Raw genomic sequence first — 20,237 nt, forward strand, 5'->3', positions numbered from 1 at the left:
AGAGGGAATAGGGGGCTTTGGATTAACATCTCATTGAAATGGCAGCACCTCTGGCGGCGCTGTGCTCCCCAGTACTGCATTGAAACGCCAGTCTGGATTTTGTGCTCAGGTCTGTGAAGTGGGAATGAACGCACAACCTCCTGACTGAGTGGTGGGCGTGCTATCCACTGAGTGCTGACAATACCATTCAACTAGTGTATAAAAAGCATCCTGTTCCTCTCTCCACGGCTGCTGCCCAGACCTTTGATCATTTCCAGCATTTACTGTTTTTATTTACGATTTCCAGCATACAAAGTATTCTGCTCAAGCATCTGAAGCTTGCTTATTCAGGATGCATGATTAACTTACCGTGTATGTCAAGGTCTTAGGTTGCGGAGGAGATTTATTAGAATGGTAACAGGAAATTCAGTTATGTGGAGAGACTGGTGAAGTTGAATCTGTTCTGCTGAGAGCCGAAAGGGTTAAGGGAAGAGTTACTTGAGGTGCCCAAAATAATGAGGGCTCTTGAATAAGTAAATGAGAAAAAACTATATTGTTGGCACATGGATCAGTAACCAGAGAACACAGATTGGAGACAACTGGTGCTGTTCATTCCGATCTACAATGTACAAACATACAAATTAGGAGCAGGAGTAGGCCATTTGGCTCCTTGAGCCTGCTCCACCATTCAATAAGATCATGGCTGATTTGAATGTAGCCTCAACTCCACTTTCCTGCCTACCTCTGATAACTTTGACTCCCTTGTTAGTCAAGAATCTAATCAACCTCTGCCTTAAAAATATTCATTGACCCTGCATTCACTGCTGCCCGGGGAAGAGAGTTCCAAAGACTCATGATCCTCAGAGAAAAAAATTCTTCTCATTTCTGTCTTAAATGGGAGACCCCTGGCTTCTATATTGTGTCCCCTGGTGCTTGTACTGCACAATGTGCTGCATGAAGGGATAGTGGAAGCAGATTCAGTCATCCTTAAATGGGAATTGGATGAAGGTTGGAAAAAGCACTTGACGGGCTTATGAAGGAAAAGACAGGGGCTGAGACTAAATGGATAGCTCTTTCAAAGAACCAGCACAGGCATAATGGGCCAAGTGGCCTCTTTCTTTGCCCCAGGACTCTATTAACCCATTGACTAACCGACCAAATAGTTTCTCACATGCTCCTGTTGGAAGAATTCTGATGTTGTATTCAACCAGTGCTTGCTTGATTTTATGTAATAACTGCTTTTCTTGGAAAAAGTGTAATATAGTTTATGTTGAGGAGCTTATCACTAACATTTGGCCTTACCTTCCAGCTCAGACATCGATACCTGCTTCCTCGCTGTTGGTGCCATCTCGTGCTGCAACAGTGTCGCCACAGGACTCTGCGGTGGCCATACATCCTCCTCCTTCATTTCGCCCCACTGTTTTACCAGTGATCCTGCCTGCTTTACCCCCCTTTCAAAGGGGACCAGTCCAGAGTCCACCTCTAAAAAGTCCTGCAAGTTCCGAAGGTAGAATTGAGTCTGGTTCTTCAACTGACAGCCAACTAGTCGGCGCCCCAATGGGATCGAGGCTCAGTCCAGCAACATCTGCCAAATTTGTTAGGTAAGTCCTGTTCAATACTGTTCCCATCAATCTCGTGGAATTGCATCAAACTTCACAGCACAGAAACAAACATTGAGGCCAGCTGGTCCATGCCAATGGTTATGCTCCACATGAGCCTGCCCCCACCCCTCTTCATCTCCCCTTATCCTTCTGTAATAAAAACAGAAAATGCTGGAAATACTCAGCAGGTCTGGCAGCGTCTTTAGAGAGGGAAAAAGAGTTAACTTTTCAGGCTGGTGACCTTTCATCATAATTTTTCTCTTTACCCCACAATTCCTTTAACCAGCTTAAACACCTGAATTATATACTCGTTAATCTTCAATACCCAACCATGATATCCTTAGACACAAGCTCAGCTACTTGGTGGCCAGTATCATTTGAAGGCAGTTGACTTTCAACTTGGGCTCTGAAATTTGTAAGTTGCATTGGGTGCATAATATTGTTTCCTTGGCATTGCAGAGTGGTGAACTTTAATTTATCTGACCAAAAAGTCATCAACCTGAAATGTTAGTTCTGTTTGTCTCTGCATGGATGCTGCCAGACCTGTTGAGATTTTTCTCCCCACCTCCTCAACATCTTCCTGTTATTTTAACGTTCATGCAGACCTTGGCCCTCTGGTGATTAAGTGGGTTGGGCAAAATTCCCGATGGAGTGGACCACACGTCTGCATAAAGTGATGGGATGAATGGTCTGTTCGGATTCTGTGCTTTGATATTTAATGGTTCTGGTTGCTTTCCAGGCTATTTGGATGATATATCATGCCTGCTGTGTGCAGTAGTGATGGAGTTGCTCTGCTTTGTAGGTTCTTGGAAGCAGGAACAACATCAGCCAGTGAGACCGAATCAGCTGTTGAAGCAGAGCAGCAAGCACACCCTGGAGAAGTACGCAGCTCACACCCAGGTTCTGCAACTGAAAATACTATTTTATTGAAACCTGCTTTTAGATATTGAAAGTCAGAACATTTATTCTTTCTTGCAATGTTCCTTTCTTTCTCCCCCAAGCAACCTCTGTTTCAGCCTTGATCACACCTCTGCTAACACCACCCTCCCTACCTGCCTCTGGCCTCCTCCTCTCTCCCTTGCCCACCTGCTGCACATCTCTGGCCTCCACTCCCCCCAACCCCCCTCATCCACCTGGCCGGTCTCTGGCCTCCCCCCTCATTCACCCGGCCTGTCTCTGGCCTCCCTCTTCATCCACCCGGCCGGTCTCTGGCCTCCCCCTTCATCCACCCGGCCGGTCTCTGGCCTCCCCCCTCCATCCACCCGGCCGGTCTCTGGCCTCCCTCTTCATCCACCCGGCCTGTCTCTGGCCTCCCTCTTCATCCACCCGGCCGGTCTCTGGCCTCCCTCTTCATCCACCTGGCCGGTCTCTGGCCTCCCCCCTCCATCCACCCGGCCGGTCTCTGGCCTCCCCCTCTAATCCACCTGGCCGGTCTCTGGCCTCCCCCTCTCATCTATGCGGCCGGTCTCTGGCCTCCCCCTCTCATCCACCCGGCCGGTCTCTGGCCTCCCCCTCTCATCCACCCGGCCTGCCTCTGTTGCCTGTGCCTCACCACCAGGAAGCTGAATATAAACTTGACAGGGTAAATTGCCTATTGTTGGTGCGCATCGACTGAACCTCACACTTGATGCTTTTTATTTCTCGACTGAGGAGTTTAGAAATCAGGCTCTGCCCTAACGACCCGGCCCGTCTGACCCCTTTCACGGTGAAGAAGCAAGCTGTATGTCCTGGGCCTGTGGGATAATTTCCATGTGGCGCTCTCTTTTGGAGTGGTGTCTGGAGGGGTGTGGAAGCCAGTTGGACTTGGTGGGGAGATGGGAGTGGTGAGGGTGCTGGGGAATGGAAGAAAACTCAAATTTGAAAACCATTACTGTTGTTAATTTTATTTCTTTCTTTCTTCATGTAGTCGATGCTCGAAGTTTATTGGGCTCCACTGCAGCCTTTCCTGTTCCCAAGACTTGCCCTACCCAGGTAAGAGTTTGGGTAACACCAGTCATCATGACACAGAATCGCTGCCTTTGGGGATCACCTGATGAGCAGGGTCATGTTGCTTTAAAAAAAACAGATTTAAGCAAAGGGACGGGTGTTTCTTGCAAGTTTGCTCTGACCCACTCAGCTGGGCAGTTCCAAAGGTGGGAAGAGCCTGGGATTTCTGAGTGCTGCCAATCTAGAGCGAGATCCCACAGCAAGCCAGCTCTCTGGCAGACCTTGGGATTGTACATGCCACTTCCACACAGGGAGAAACTGGGTAGACCAGGGGAAACGAGGATTCTCCAGATGTTTTCTGAGAGGTGTTTTCCCTCCGTTTTTTGCAGGGGGCCAGTGAGGAGGGTGGTCAGGAGGAGCTAGTACCCCCAGCCCCCATGGTGCCTACATGTCGTGGAAGGCCTCTAGCGTACCTGTGGACACCTTGTGCTCCCTCTCCAGGGCCACCTGGCAGCGAACATAGCTGCGGGAGAGGGGCAAGCAGTCAAGTCGGACTGCACCCTCGATGGCCCGCTGTCTGGACCTGTTGATAGCCACTTTGGCCAGGCCCAGGAGAAGGCTTACAAGGTGGTCCTCCTCCTCCCCCCCCACTCCCCTCTGCATGGGGTGAGAAAAGATAGGAGCGTGGGGCTGAAGTGCACCCAAAAATTGAAGAGCAGCTCCTTCAAATAACAAAAAAGGGGCTGCAACCTTGGGCACTCTACATATGTACTCTACATAAACATGGAACATGGACTCCCCTTGGCCGTAGAAAACAGATGCAGCTCGAAAGTCCGTGAACCACCTTAACCTACGATTATGTGGCAGTGCACCCTCCACGCCAGGTCCCCAATGGAGAAAGGGAAGACTCGCATGTAGGGAGCCCTCCACTGGGACCTCCCCTGCTGTCAGATGGTAGAACAGAACGCCAGGGTGTGCCCTGACAATGGAGGAAAGCAAGGAAGTGGAGGGTGTGCAGCAGCAGGCCACACAGGAAACCTCCCTGTGCTGAATGAGGGAATTTCCACGAGACTGCTCAATTTGTGGGCTTGCAGCTCCCGAGGGAGGTGTCAGGACTCTGGACCAGTGTGCAATTCCGCCTGAAGGGGGTTCTGTTCAGACAGAAGTCCACTGTTCGCTTGAGCTCCCTTGACACCACGAGTGCTGTCAGGTCCGAGCACTACAGTTTTAAGATCATGGATGGCTTTGGCCACGAGCTGGACATCCACCAACGCACGTAGTGCCCAGTCCCTCTTTATATGTGTTGAAGATATTTAAAACAATCAATGCGCTCCACCTGTTATCCTTAACTGTAACAAGACAATTTACACAATATTAACACCAGTTCGTTATGAATCTAAATATTTTGTGGTAGATGTTGGTCTTTTCTTTTCAGACCTCCGCCTCCTTGGAACTGTCCGTATCTGATTTGGAGAAACAACTGCAACAGTATCCAACCTTAGACCCCGTCATGGTGGGAATCATGGAGGAGGTGAGAGCAGAGAGCATGAAATATCTGGTGAAAACCTCCATTCAACAGGAACTAAAGCAACTAATCAGTTAATGTTTCAGTATCGGTCCGCTTGTAGTGTTTCACCTTCGTCAGCTGCTGACTGCCCAGCATTTTGGACTCCATGACCCCAGTGTTCGTCAGCTGAGAAAATGGCTGAACAAGCTCAGCCACATAGCCAATTCAGCAACTTTGTCATTCGAACATAAAGCTTTGTAACTAACTCACACAAAGAGCCATTTACCTATCGTCCTGATTCGTTAACCTACATTGGTTCCCGGTTTGACAACACCTCAGTTTTATAATTCGCATCCTTGTTTTCTAATCTCTGCATGGGCTTGACCCTCCCTATCTCTGCAACCTCCCTCAGCCCTACCATCTTTTGAGACCCCTATATTCCTTCAATTCTGATCTCTTGCACGTCCTCGATTTTCATCGCTGTACTGTGGACAGCCTTGCCTTCAGCTGCCTGGGCCCTAAACTTAGAAATTCCCTCCCTAAATCTCTCCACCTCTCTCTCCTCCTCCACTCTTCTCCCTAAAACCTAACCTTTTGACCATGCTTTTGGTCACCTGCGCTAATGTCTCCGTGTGGTTCTGTGACAGATTTTATTCAACACCCTTTGTGAAGTAATTTGGGATGTTTTACCATGTTAAAGGCGCTGTAGAAATACAAGTTGTTGTTAGTTGTTAAAATGAATTGTTCTAGTGTTTTATAAGAACGAACATTAATATAGTGCCTTCAACAGGACACCGTAAAACCTTTTACAGCCAATGAAGTACTTTTTGAAGTGTAGTCACTGCTATAATGTAAGAAACGATGATTTGTGCACAGCAAGATCCTGCAAACTGCCATGCTGTAACGAGCAGTTTCTGATGTTGGCCATGTGATAAATATTGGCAATGACACTGGAGTAAAACCCCCTGCTGCTGTTCAGAATAATACCATAGGATCTTTTGTATCTCTCCGAGAGGGCAAATGAAACATTGGGTTAATATGTCAACTGATAGACAGCACCTCTAACAGTACAGCCCTCCCTCAACATTGCCTTTAAGAATGTGCGGCTCCCTCAGTTCTGACCACCCGGCAGCGCGGCGGCTCCCTCAGTACCGAGCCCCCGGCAGCGCAGCAGCACCCTCAGTACCGAGCCCCTGGCAGCGCGGTTGTTCCCTCAGTACCGAGCCCCCGGCAGCATGCCTCCCTCAGTACCCGAGCCCCCGGCAGCATGCCTCCCTCAGTACCCGAGCCCCCGGCAGCGCGGCGGCTCCCTCAGTACAGAGCCCCCGGCAGCATGATGTTCCCTCAGTATTACACTGGAGTGTCAATCTGTGTCATGTGCCCATGTCTCTGGAGTGGGGTTTGAGCCCATAAACCTCTGATGAACTGTCGTTGTTATTAGCCACTGAGCTACAGCTGACACCTGTTATTTTTATTATTCAGTTCGCCCCTAGCTGATCTCCCAGCATTGCCGGCTGTAACATGTGATCTGAGTTTCCACCCTGCTGGACCGTGTAACCTGGTTGCCTGATCAGTCCAAAAGATCCCATGGAAGCATTTGAAGAGGAGCTGGGAGCCCCCCACCCTGTGTCCTGCCCAATAGTTACCCCTGAACCAGCATCACCGAAACGATCACCTCGTTGTCATATTATTTGTGGGATCTTGCTTATACAAATTGGCTGCCCTGCATTACTGCAACTTGTATTTACGCAGCAGCTAGAACAACTACAACAAAAAAACATCCCAAGAAGCTTCACTGAGCTACCTAAAGAGATCTTGGGATGGGTGACCAAAAAAGCTTGGTGAAAGAGATGGTTTTAAAGGAGGAAAGGGGGGCCTGGGTAGGGAATTCCAAAACTTTAGGCCTAGGCAGCTGAAGGTATAGTCTCCTGTGTAGGAAAATATTCCGGTGCAACAGCGATGGCACATCACACGTCACTGGGCCGTCCTGGGCTGTGGAAATTTTGATTTTTTTTTTTAATCAGTTGTAACTTTTGGTTTGGGAAGTGCCTCCTCTGGAACACTAACACGCTGTGTATTTTGCACAGATTGCTCTCTTTCAGAAGGAACTTGACGATTTGAAGGCTCGCACGGCACGTTCCAACTTTGAGGTTGGCAGCGCCAAGGAGATGTCCCACCTGCGGTATGACGCGCAGTCACTGCAGACCTTTCTGTTCGAAATCAAGGAGATAACTGAGGCAAGTGGAGAGCTCAGCTCAGGATAATTTGTTATCAAAGGGGAGGAGCTGGAGAGCTAAGGTCATGCCAGGGTGAGAGTTGGGCAATCAGTGGGGAAGTGTAATCCTATTATGTAGTACAGTTCCCCCCACCCACACCTTTGGTAGGCAACTGTTTGATCAGGCAATTAACAGTAACTATATTCTATCACCATAGAAGTTGATTACAAAAGCTTCTCTCACACAGTGTGTGAAACTTGGTAGCTATTCTGGGAAGTTCATTAAGACCATTACATCTCATTTAAGTGAAATTACTATAATTGCTCTGAACAAAATCAAAAATACTGTGCATGCTGGAAATCGGAAATAAAAACAGTGTGTGAAATACTCAGCAGGCCTGCTAGCCCCAAGAGGGGAGAGAAACAGAGTTAAAGTTTCAGGTCGACCTTCCATCAGAATCAGTCTTGGCTTTCCCTCTCCATAGATGCTGCCTGACTTGCTGAGTTTTTCCAGCATTTTTTCTTAATTTGTTGCACTCCTTTACTCTCTGTTTAATGTCTCTGATTGTTAACCTGTGGGTGGTAAGGAGCTAATGCACTCCAGAAGACAGGGTTCCTTGTAAAGGGTGGAAGCTGCTGGACACTTGTTGCTCACACGCTGTGAACTGCACAGTTTCAAATTTCCCGAACTGGCACATCTCCTCCTGTCTCCCAGTCCAACCCTTAACGTGGAACAAAAACAAAAGGGCTGGAAATACTCAGTTGGTCAGGCAGCATCTGTGGAGAGAGAAACAGAGTTAATGTTGACTGTTCTGTTGAAAAGGTCATCTTGGCCTGAAACGTTAACTCGTGTTTCTCTGTTCACAGGTACTGCCTGACCTGCTGAGTACTTACAGCTCTCTTTTTTAATTTCAGATTTCCAGCATCTGCAGTATTTTGCTTTTGTATTAGCCTTTAACTTGGAACAATGGGCCAGAGATTGCTGACAGAATTACATAGAATATACAGCACAGAAACAGGCAATCCTGTCCAACTAGTCTATGCTGGTACTTACTCTCCACACCAGTCTCCTGCCACCTCATCTCAGCCTTTCAACATATCTTCCAACTCCTTTTTCTCTCATGCACTTACCTGACTTCTTTTTGAAAGCGTCAAAAGCTTTTTGCCTCATCTGCTTCCTCTGGTGGTGAGTTCCACATTTTGACCAGTCAGTAAAGATATTAGGTTTATTAGTAACTATAATAAAAATGGGAGGAAGTGATAGACCAGGAAATTACAGGCCTGGCAGTCGAACCACGGTGGTGGGGAAATTACTAGGAAGAATTCTAGGGACAGAAGTTATCTGCACTTGGGAGAGACACAGATAAATCAGGGATAGTCAGCAAGAATTTGTTAAGGGCAGGTCGTGTTTGACAAATTTGAATGAATTCTTTGAGGAGGTAACCAGGAGTGTCAATGAGGGTTTAATGTGATTTGCATTTGATGTGGTCTGCATGGACTTTAGCAAGGCTTTTGATAAGGTCCCTCATGGCAGACTGGTCAAGAAAGTAAGAGCCCATGGGATCCAAAGCAGAATGGCATGTTAGATCCAAAATTGGCTGAGGGACAGGAAGCAGAGGCTGATGGTAGAGGGATGTTTCTGTGACTAGAAGTCTTTCCAGTGGAGTTCCGCAGGGCTTGGTCCTTGGGCCTTTGCTGTTTGTGGTGTATATAAATGATTTGGACCTAAATGGAGGAGGTATGGTCAAGAAGTTCACGGATGACACAAAAATTGGTAGGGTGGGAAATAATGAGGATGGTCGTAAACAGCAGGAGGATATCAATGTACTGGTCAGGTGGGCAAAGCAGTGGCAAATTGAATTCAGCCTGGAAAAGTGTGAGGTAATGTACTTGGGGAGGCCTAACAAGGCAAAGGATTACATTATGAATGATAGGACTCTGGAATGTACTGAAGATCAGAGGGACCTTGGTGTGCATATTCACAGATCCCTGAAGGTAGAAGGGCAGGTAGATAAGGTGGTTAAGAAGGCATATGGGATACTTGCCTTTATTAGCCAAGGCATAGAATGCAAGAGCAGGGAGATTATGCTGGAACTGTGTAAAATGCTGGTTGGGCCACAACTGGAGTACTGCGTGCAGTTCTGGTCACCACATTAGAGGAAGGATGTGATTGCACTGGAGAGGGTGCAGAGGAGATTTACCAGGATGCTGCCTGGCTGGAGGGTCTGAGCTATGAGGAAAGATTGGATAGGCTGGGTTGTTTTCCTTGGAGCATTGAAGGTTGAGAGGGGACCTGATAGAGGTGTATAAGATTGAGGGGCATAGTAGATAGGAAGGCATTTTTCACAGAATCTCACAGTGAAGAAGAGACCCTTCAGCCCATTGAGTCTGCACCGACACGCGAGAAACACTTGACTTACCTACCTAATCCCATTTACCAGCACTTGGCCCATAGCCTTGAATGTTATGACGTGCCAAGTGCTCATCCAGGTACTTTTTAAAGGGTGTGAGGCAACCCGCCTCCACCACCCTCCCAGGCAGCGCATTCCAGACCGTCACCACCCTCTGGGTAAAAAAGTTTTTCCTCACATCCCCCCCTAAACCTCCTGCCCCTCACCTTGAACTTGTGTCCCCTCATGACTGACCCTTCAACAAAGGGGAGCAGCTGCCCCCTATCCACCCTGTCCATGCCCCTCATAATCTTGTACACCTTGATCAGGTCGCCTCTCAGTCTTCTCTGCTCCAATAAAAACAACCCAAGTCTATCCAACCTTTCTTCATAACTTAAATGTTTCATCCCAGGCAACATCCTGGTGAATCTCCTGCACCCTCTCCAGTGCAAACACATCCTTCCTATAATGTGGTGACCAGAACTGCACACAGTACTCCAGCTGTGGCCTCACCAAGGTTCTATACAACTCCAACATGATCTCCCTACTTTTGTAATCTATGCCTCGATTGATAAAGGCAAGTGTCCCATAAGCCTTTTTTACCACCCCACTAACATGCTGCTCTGCCATCAGAGATCCATGGACACACACGTCAAGGTCCCTTTGTCCCTCAGAACTTCTTAGTGTCATGCCATTCATTGGGAATACTTCCTTGTCAAATTACTCCTTCCAAAGTGAATCACCTCACACTTTTCAGGGTTAAATTCCATCTGCCATTAGTAAAGGGTCAATAACCAGGGGGCATAGATTTAAGGTAAGAGGTAGAAGGCTAAGAGAGGAGTTGAGGAGAATTTTTTTCACCCAGAGGGTGGTGGGAGTCTGGAACTCACTGGCTGCAAGGCTGGTTGAGTCAGAAACACTTGTAACGTTTAAGAAGTATTTAGATATTCACTTGTGTTGCCATAGCCTCCAGGACTATGGGCTAAGCACTGGAAAATTAGATTAATGTAGTCAGATCTTTGTTGGCCGGCATGGACAGGATGGGCCGAATGACAACCTCCTGTGCTGTAAATGTCTGAGTCTTTCTTGTATTTATGCCCCTATTTTTTTCCTGCCAGTGGAAACGTTTCCTTCAGGTCTACCCTGTTGAACCTGTTCATAATTTTAAAGGCCTCCACCAGATCTCCTCTAAGTCCTCTCTTTTTTGAAGAAAGAAATGTCACAGATTTGTTCAATCTTTCCTTATGGCTGTTCTGATGCTATCCCTGTCAATCTTAGCTGCACTGTCTGCCATGCGTTAATTTCCTTTTTATAGAGTGAAGGCCAGAACTGTGCAAAGTTCAACCTGAGGAGGTGGAAGGCAGTAAAGTCTGGGTGGGCAGGGTCTTGGTCAAGAATTGGGGGCATGGGACTGGGTCAAGTGGTACAGCAGGATTCTGGCTTCGGGACTGATCTGCACTCAGCTCCATATAGGAGTTCCTTCCTCAGATTGGCTAGTGTGGAAGAGTAATTCTACTGTGCCCTTGCTACCTATTTTCTGTGCTATTATTACTAAGACAATTTATTGAGGAATATCATTAGAGGACACTTGGATGTAAAGATGTCTCTTTATGAGAAGAATTCTTTTAGTTGGCAGTGGCTTTTATGCTAATGTTTGATTTTATTTTTGCATTCTTTATTCCCACCCCATCCTACTAGACTCTGCATGAAGAAATCGGCATTCTGAAGACTGTGATGTTGGAAGGATTTGCTGCTGTAGAAGATGCAACTACACATAATGAACGAAGCATTGACAAGAATTACCTTCAGCTACTTCGTAGAAAACCCCTTGACCCAAAGAGCGAAGCACAACTTAAGGTACGTTGCTGGTTTGTGCTCATGGCTTCAGATAATCATATTGCACTGAGCCCATCAAGGCAAGTCTAACTGATGAATTACCCGGGTTCAATTGGCAACTATTCAAGACCCTTATCAACAATCAGGCAGATTGAATTGAAACAGGGAAAGGAATTTATCAAGTTGGCAAAAGAGCAGAATGGAGATGGAGAATTTTTTTTTTAAGCCTGGCAAGTTGTGAATTGGAATGCACTGCCTGAAAGGGTGGCGAGAGCAGATTCGATAGCAATATTGAGAAGGAAATTGGATATTACATAGAATTATTTAAAGTACACAGCAGAGAAACAGATCAGTCTGTTCCAGTGTTTATGCTCCATTTGAGTCTCCTCCCATCCTTCCTTATCTAACTCGATCAGCCTGTCTATCCTTTTCTCCCTCGTGTTTAACTAACTTTCCCTTTAAATACATCTGTACTATTCGCCTGACACTCTTTGTGGTAGCAAGTTCTACATTCTCATCACCCTCTGGATAAAGAATTTCTCATGAAATCCCTGTTTGACTTCTTGGCAACAATATGATATTGATGGTCTCTAGTTTTGCTCTCCCTCACAAGTGGAAATGCACTTTGAGTCTACTCTATCAAAACCTTTCATAATTTTGAAGACCTCCAATTGGTCATACAGCAGCTTTTTCTTTTCAAGAGAAAAGGGACTCAGCCTGTTCATTCTTTCCTGATAGGTATAACCAGTGCCTCTGTATCTATTATATAATATAGCAACCACAGCTGCAAGCAGTACTGTAAGTGTGGGGTCTAACCAAGGTTTAATACACGTTTAACATAACTTCCCTACTTTTCTCTCCCTCTAGAAATAAACTGTTGTGCCTGGTTTGTTTTTTGTTTTAATGGCCTTAATGATCTGATAAGTGATTTTTTTATTTGTACTCCCAGATCCCTTTGCTGTTCTTTCCCATTTAGATTTTTATCTTTAAAATAATATGTGACTTTGCTTTTATTATCAAAATGTAATATCTTATTATCTATGTTGAAATTCATTTGCCATTTATAAGCATGTTCTTCAAGTTTATTAATTTCCTCTTGTAACTTGTTGCATTCCTCTTCAGTATTGACTATTCCTCCCAATTTGGTGTTGTCAGCAAATCTAGAATTTGCGTTTTTGATTTCAAAATCTGAATTGTTAATAGAAGTTGTAACAATGGTTGCCTCAGCACTGATCCATGTGAGACCCAAACTCCCACTTTCTGCCACTCTGAATAGCCGCTCTTACTCTCTGCTTTGTCTTGTAGCCAGCTAGCTATCAGTTCTGCTAATTGTCCCCTAACTCTGCATTCTCTGATCTTACTCATTTGTCTATTTTGTGGCACTTATTGAAGGCCTTTCGGAAATATCAATATATTACATCTACTTAATTACCCTTGTCTATTCTCTTCCCTGCTAAAGAATTCAGTGAGTTTGGTTAAGCAAGACTTTCCCTTTTGAAATCCCTGCTGACTGGTAATGTGTTTTTGGTTTATAGCTGTTTTTCTATTTTCTCCTTTAGTTGTGATTCCATTTTCTTTCCAACACGGATGTTAAGCTGACAGGCCTATAGTTCCCTGGATATGTTCAGCCTTCCTCCTTAAGTATCCATGTAATATTACCTATTCAGCAGCCCTCTGGCACTACACCTTTTTCTAATAAATTATTAAATATGTACAATAGTGCTTCTGCTACCTCTTCCCTAGATTCTTTTGAAATGTGCGGAGGTGATCTGCCTAGACTCTGGCTTTATCCTCAACGAACTAGATTAGTTTATTTAATGCTTTTATTTATTTATTTCAATGTGTGAATATGTACTTGTAAAGGAAAATCATTGCAGGTGAAAGAACTTGGGAGTGGGACTAATGGGAAAACACTTTTAAAGAGCCAGCACAGGCATGAAGGGCCAAATGGTCAAATTCTGGGTCATACGTTTCTCTTTCTGGAATACACTTATTCAGAGATTTGTTTGTTTTAGTTAGGATATCCAAACTGGACTTTCAAAGATTCAAGAGCCGGAGCACAGGCTAATGAATTGTTAGCCCATCTGCATAACTTCAGCAACGTCCTTGCTGTAATTGAAGACTCTTTTGAAGTAAAGCCACAGAATTCTTCCCGAGGCTCTGGCTTCAATTCCCAGCAGAAGGACCAGTTATGCTGATAGGATGACTTGCAGTAAGGCGGGGAGGAGGCTCGTGTGGAGCATAAAAACTGGTACAGAGTGGTTGGGCTGAATGGGCTGTTTCTGTGCTACATATCCTAAGTAGTTCTATGTGGCTTGATGCTCAGGTTTAGTTTATATTTTGTTGGGATGATCATGGAGCCTTGGGTAAATGACAAGTTGCTGTCTCCCTGCATCTTTAGGAAGTGTTATCTTGTGGAGCTTTGCACTTTTTGATTGTGAACGCATCATTGATTTGGTGTGATTTGGTGTGTTTTGAGCTGGCAGCAGTGAAAGCGCTGAATCACTTGCTCGGTAAAGGAGTGCTTAAAATAATCAGAATTGAGGCATGAGCCCAGATGAGGAATGTATTTTAGATATATGTATTAATCGGTTTAAAATGTGCAGTATAGTTTGATTCACGACTAAGAGAACCTGCTGACAGTCTGCAGACTGTAGCGGTTGCTGCTCAGAAATGTCCACACATTCAGTGCCTCCTTATACCCAGATCTGGAGTCAGCATCTGACTTGAGACATTGGGAGGCACCACCTCCTGTTCATCAGACTCTGGCCCCTTGATACGCTGTGTCAGAGTCTCCTCTCCACCATTGCCATGGCCCATTGCAGCTTCTGTCACCGCAACAATACGCACCATGAGTTAGTCTTTGTCTCATCATAGTAACACAGCTGAAGTGTAATTTTTTAAAAAACCTTTGACTTGTGGATGAACCATCAAGTTTTATTTAAACAAAAAAATGCTCTTTTTTGCGTTACAATGCCTAGAACCCAGTTCCCAGGTGATTAGGGCAGCTGGGCTTCTCTTATTGACTTGCAAAGTGATGAGCCTGCCTCCTTGCCAGGGTGTCCATTCAGCATAACTTTAAAGATGCAAAGTTCAGACCAAAGAGTTTGAGGTGACTGATATTATAGACCCAGAACCGAAACCTACTCCTCCGCAGATTTAACACCGTTAATTCTTGGAATGTGTTCAGTGCCCGTCTCCAGTTTCCTTAAGAAAGTGACAATGAAGGCCCACCTTCTTGAGCTGCTGCAGCAGTTTTTGATACAGTTGAGTGGTTTGTTAAAGCTGTTAAACACCGCCTAGGTGTGTGGGGGCTGGAGTCCTATCAAGGCAGATCTGGCAAGGACAGCTGGAGTCCTCCTTGAAAGGAAATCCAATTGAATTCAGATTCTTAAACTGCCTTGGTGGGGGTGTGAGCTTGCGTTCTCTGAATTGTTAACCCAGCAATGTAACCAATACTCTACTGTACCCAAACAATGTTTTTAACCTGTTAACGACTATAGCCAAGGTGTTTGAGATTTTTCCCTGTGGCGGTGAAATGATGATAGATGAATTATTGGCACTTGTAGCCTTGTAACCAGTGTTGGCATTGGTCAGGAGCCCCTGCCCCAAACTCTCTGCAGACTGGACCTGGAGCGCTCATCATTCTCATTCCACCCTCCCAAAATAAGAACAGAAAATTCTGGAAGTACTCTGTAGGATCGACAACGTCTGCGGAGAGAGGGAGAGAGAAAAACAGCTTTAACACTTCAAGTTGATGACCTTTCATCAGAACTGGGAAAAGTTAGAGATGTCATAGGTTTTAAGCAGGTGAAATGGGAGAGAGTGAAGAAAGAACAAAAGGGAAGGTCTGTGATGGGGTGGAGGATGGGAGACATTATTTGACCAAAGAGTTAGTGACTCAGGGCCAAAGGGAGTGTTAATGGAACTAGTAAAGAAACGATATGTCCAGAGGAGGTGTGAATGGTGGAATAATGAACAGCTGCTTTCTGAAAGCAAAACAGCAGAAAAACAAGATGAAGATCAGGACAAGGAAACAAAATTGAGCCGAGTTTATGGTCTGAAATTGTTGAACTCAGTGTTGAGTCTGGAAGACAGCAAGTGTCTTATCGAAAGATGAAATGCTGTTCCTTGAGCTTGTGTTGAGCTTCACTGGAACGCTGCAATAGGACAAGGACAGAGACCATCGTGATAGCAAAGTAGAGAACTAAAATTGTTCCTGCAGGGTTATACTAAAGTCCTGGAGAGTTATATGAGGGCCTAGACACACTGAGTAAACATTGCATAGAATATGCATAGGAACAGGCCATACAACCCAAATGAAGAATGTTCCTTACAAACCACCTCCCACCCTTTTTTATTTAACTGTGTTAGCATATCCTATTCCTTTCTCCCTCATGTACTTAACTAACTTCCCCTCAAATGCATATACGCTAGTTATCTCAAGCACTCCTTGTAGTGAGTTCCCCATTCTCTCTGGGTAAAGAAGTTTCTCCTGAATTCTTTGTTGAATTTATTAGTGCCTATCTTATATATATGGTCAGTAGTTTTTGTCTCTTCTAGAGAAAAGAGCACCAGCCTGTTCAGTCTTTTCTGATAGCTATAACCTGAGCTCTCGTATCATCCTTGCAAGCCTCTTTTTGCACCTTTGCCAGTGCCTCCATATCCTTTTCATAATATGGTGATCAGAACTGTGCACAGTACTCTTTGTGTGGTCCAACAAAGGTTGGATATAAGTTTAGCATAACTTCTCTGCTTTTCAATTCTCTCTCTCTAGAAACGAGCCGCAGTGTTTTGTTTGCTTTTCTAAGAGCCTTATTAACCTTCAAGCTTTGTCATATAGAATTGTACAACACAGGAGGAGGCCACTTGGCCTATCATTTCTGTGCCAGCTCTTTGAAATGTTGTGCAATTTAGTCACTCGCCTAGCTTTATCCTCATGACCATTCAAGTATTATTCATTTGCCTTTTACAAGTGCCTGTGGAGTTTGATTCCTCTGCTCTTTCATGCAGTGCTTTCCAGATCTTAAGTTTTTGTGAAGACGTTTCCCCTTTAGTTCTTTTGTCAATTATTTTAACTCTGTGACCTCTGATTGCTGACCCAATTACCAGAAGAAATAGCTTCTCCAAACTTGCTCTATCGAAGCTCCTCATAAATTTGAATAACTCTATTAAATCTCCCCTTAAACTTCTTTGCTTCAAGGAGAACAGTCCCGACTTCTCCAATCTATCCACATAATTGAACTGACACCTGGTTTCATCCTGATAAAGCATATCTGTAGCCTCTCAGGGCCTTGGCATTCTTCCTAATCTATAGAGAGAGCCCAGTAATTTATCAAAGTTGTGCAGTTGCCAGCTCTTTTACGTTTACTATTGTATATTTTCTCATAGAGGAATCTTTTTTTCTTTGCAGGAAATTCGCCATCTGCATCAGTATGTGAAGTTTGCAGTGCAGGATGTGAATGATGTGCTGGATATGGAATGGGAGCAACACCAGGAAAAAAACAAGAAACACAAGTGAGCAGTTCTCAATGCTGAGCTTGGAAATGTACCCCGGCTTTAGAATATGCTGCCAAATCATAGGAATTTAGGAGCAGGCGTAGACCATTCAACCCTGTGAGCCTGCTCCACCAATCAGTAAGACCATGGCTGATCTGGTTGTGGTCTCAACTCCACTTTCCTGTCTGCCGCCCATATCCCATGACTCCCTTGTCAATTAAAAATCTGTCCAACTTTACCTTGAATAAATTCAATAGTTCAGTGAGCAACATGCTGGTCTTGCAAGTTGTGGATTTAAGTCTGCAGTCCAGAGTCTCGAGCACAGAAATCCAAGCTGCATTGCGGGAAGTGTAGTCTTTCTGTTGAGATGTTAAGCTGAGATCCGGTGGACGATAAATATTCCCATGATTTCCATTACAAAGAAGAACAGGGGAGTTTGCACCCCTCAACAAACATCACTTTAAAAAAGAAACATTTATCTGGTCATTTATCTCATTGCTGTTTGTGGGAGCTTGCTGTGTGCAAATTAGCTGCCTCGTTTCCTCATATTACAGCAGTGACTACGCTTCAAAAGTACTTTACTAGTTGTAAAGCACTTTGGAATCTCTGGTGGTCATGGAAAGCACAATATAGAGACAAGTACTCTTTAATTCAGGTGCAACCCAGAGATTATTCCCTGAGCTCCTGTTACCTGATGCCCTGTCTGTGGACTAGTGCCTGCATTTTCCTTGTTGATTTCAGCATTTTGAGAATCCTAGGGCTAGGGGATTGGAAGTAACGCCTTCCTCAATGATGGATCTAGACCAGTAAATGAGCATCCTCTTTTTAACCAATCATGAAACAGCTTTTACTAGTCCTGCATATTCATTTCACCCCAAGCCAAGTTCAAGAAGGCAGCTCACTACCAACTTCTGGAGGGCAATTAGGGATGGGTAATAAATGATGGGCTAGCCAGTGATGCCCACATCCTGTGAATGAATAATAAAAAAAACTAGATGCTAATAAGTTTCTTGATAATAGGTTTATTTACAAAAAGAAGAATTACATATGTTTGCTTCCTACCCATTACCCACTGTGTCCCAGCAGTCTTTCTTTATAAATGCCTTTGACATTTTAACTAAACAATGCCCTTCGCCTCTGTGTCTTAATAATATCATTAACGTACCATGAGCATTGCAGTGTTGCGGGGCATTGGCAGGTAGAAGAGAAGGCATGTTGGAATCAAACAGGCATCGCCCCCATGTGCACGCCCATCCCTGCAAGTATTGATACCGTCAGATGTAAACCCCCCGTGCCCCCAGCATCTTTATAAATATTGACACCTATTTGGGATTGCAATGATTGCCAATGAGTCAAGATCTATTTTCAGAAAAGTTTGTGCTGCCCAAAGGATAGAGTGCTGTCATTGTAGAAAATGTTTCTCAGTGTACAGCAGCAGATTATCGTAAAGCTATCAAATGTAAAAATCTGTTGGCATACGCATGGAAATCTAACCTTGCAGATCCCTTAGAGTTTTGCTTTTTGAATTCCCTATTCGATTTATTAGTAACTATCTTATATTTATGGCCCCTTGTCCTGGTCTCCCCAGCAGGTGGAAAAATCATCTCTAGATCTACCCTATCAAACTCTTTCATAATCTTTAAGACCTCATCAGGTCACCATCAGCCTTTTCTAGAAGACGTAGCCCCAGCCTGTTCAGCCCTTACTGATAGTTATAATCTCAGTTCTAGCAATGCCCGTGTAAATCATTTTTTTGCTGGTGCGTTTATATCCTTTTATAATGAGGAACAGTACTGCACTTGTGGCCCAGTCAAGGTTTGCTGCACAAGCGTGTGTTTGGTGATGTTAGTTTTCACATATCTGTCATGTGAGGAGGAGCTGAGTGTTTCACCTTTGCTTTATTTTAATTTTAAAGCTTCCACTATTTCATTCCAGGCACTTACTTCTGCCAGAGAGGGAAGTGTTGTTTAACGCTTTGTCAAGTCATCATGAGATCATTACCCAGCAGGATAAGAAGATTGATGAACTGATAAACAGCCTGCAGAATCTCCGCATTTATAATCAGACCTCCAAGTGGTGCGTGCCCAATGACAAATGCCTGCAGAATGATCAGTGGTAGGTTTTAAACATGTCTCCATTAAGAACATTATTGTATAAGATACTTGGTGCTTCGTTAAATGTCAGCTGGGGTTCAGAAGGTTAGCACACTTTGCTCTGACTGAGAAGATTGTGGACTGAAGTCTCACTCCAGAGACCTGAGCATGAAATCTAAACTGACACTTCCAGTACCAATACTGAAGGAGTGCTGCACTATTGGAGGTGCTGCCTGTTGGGTGAGCTGTTAAACTGCAGTCCTGATGCTCTGTCAGGTGACATAAGATCCCATGTCACTGTTTCAAAGTAGAGCAGGGGAGTTTTCCCCACCTACTCCCCCTCCCCCCACTAACATTTATCTGTCAACCAACATTGCTAAAACATTACGTGGCCATTATAATAATGCTGTTTGTGGGAGCTTGCTGTGTGTAATTGGACTGCCACATTTCCTACATGTAGCTACACTTCAAAAGTTCAGAATTGACTGTAAAGAATTTGAAACATCCTGAGTTGTGAATGATGCTTTACAAATACAAGCTCTTTTAAAATCTTGGCCACCTATCCTCATAGGCCCTGGTGAGTTTCTCTGGAATTTGTATTATAGTGAGTGTGTTACACACTTATGTGGTGGGACATGGTAAATGGTGAGGTGTTCTGTCAGGGAGTTGTTTCCTTTTGCCACCTTAGCTTTTGCATTTCTACCAGTGACTGGCCTGTGCTAGTGCCCCATCTAAAATATTCTGAAACTTCCTGGCCAGATGAAGCATGTAGCTCGTGTAGAATGAAGAGAAATGCTCCTCACCTTGAACTGAAAGCTGGAACATATTCTTTTTACTTGCACTGCAGTATTAGTTGAGCAGTGCGCCAAGTGTTGACCTTATTCTGTATCAGAGTTACTGTTTTTAAAAGTGCCATTTTTATTAGCCCTTACAACAATTGTGTAAATGCTAACCATTTGTCTTGTCTAGATTCCTCCATGCCCTTAGGTAATAAAACAAATTGAAGCAGAGCAGGAGATGGATTTCAGGTTATTTGTAGGTGCGGTGCTGACTCAGGAAAGTGTTGGTGTCCTGGCACAGTCCTAGGTCTCGCGGGCGTTAAGTTGGATGGATTTTGACCTTCGGATGAAGCTTGCTTTGTTGCCACTTGTATTTTGAATTAGTGTGCTCTATTTGACCTTTATTAAACGT

At 44.7% G+C, this 20,237-nt stretch overlaps 1 protein-coding gene across 1 annotated transcript in view; it reads left to right on the forward strand.

Annotated features, from left to right (window-relative positions):
* Positions 1–20,237, forward strand: part of nup214 (nucleoporin 214) — a 121,892-nt gene that overhangs the window by 25,268 nt on the left and 76,387 nt on the right. Inside the window, exons 12-19 of the mRNA XM_041194465.1 lie at positions 1,289–1,580; positions 2,383–2,480; positions 3,487–3,551; positions 4,942–5,037; positions 7,101–7,250; positions 11,317–11,475; positions 16,868–16,971; positions 18,889–19,068. Coding sequence (XP_041050399.1) covers positions 1,289–1,580; positions 2,383–2,480; positions 3,487–3,551; positions 4,942–5,037; positions 7,101–7,250; positions 11,317–11,475; positions 16,868–16,971; positions 18,889–19,068 — 1,144 coding nt within the window. The remainder of the gene's footprint in view (positions 1–1,288; positions 1,581–2,382; positions 2,481–3,486; positions 3,552–4,941; positions 5,038–7,100; positions 7,251–11,316; positions 11,476–16,867; positions 16,972–18,888; positions 19,069–20,237) is intronic.

The sequence above is a fragment of the Carcharodon carcharias genome, chromosome 8 (genome assembly GCF_017639515.1).
Source record: "Carcharodon carcharias isolate sCarCar2 chromosome 8, sCarCar2.pri, whole genome shotgun sequence".
In the NCBI taxonomy this organism is placed as follows: domain Eukaryota; kingdom Metazoa; phylum Chordata; class Chondrichthyes; order Lamniformes; family Lamnidae; genus Carcharodon; species Carcharodon carcharias.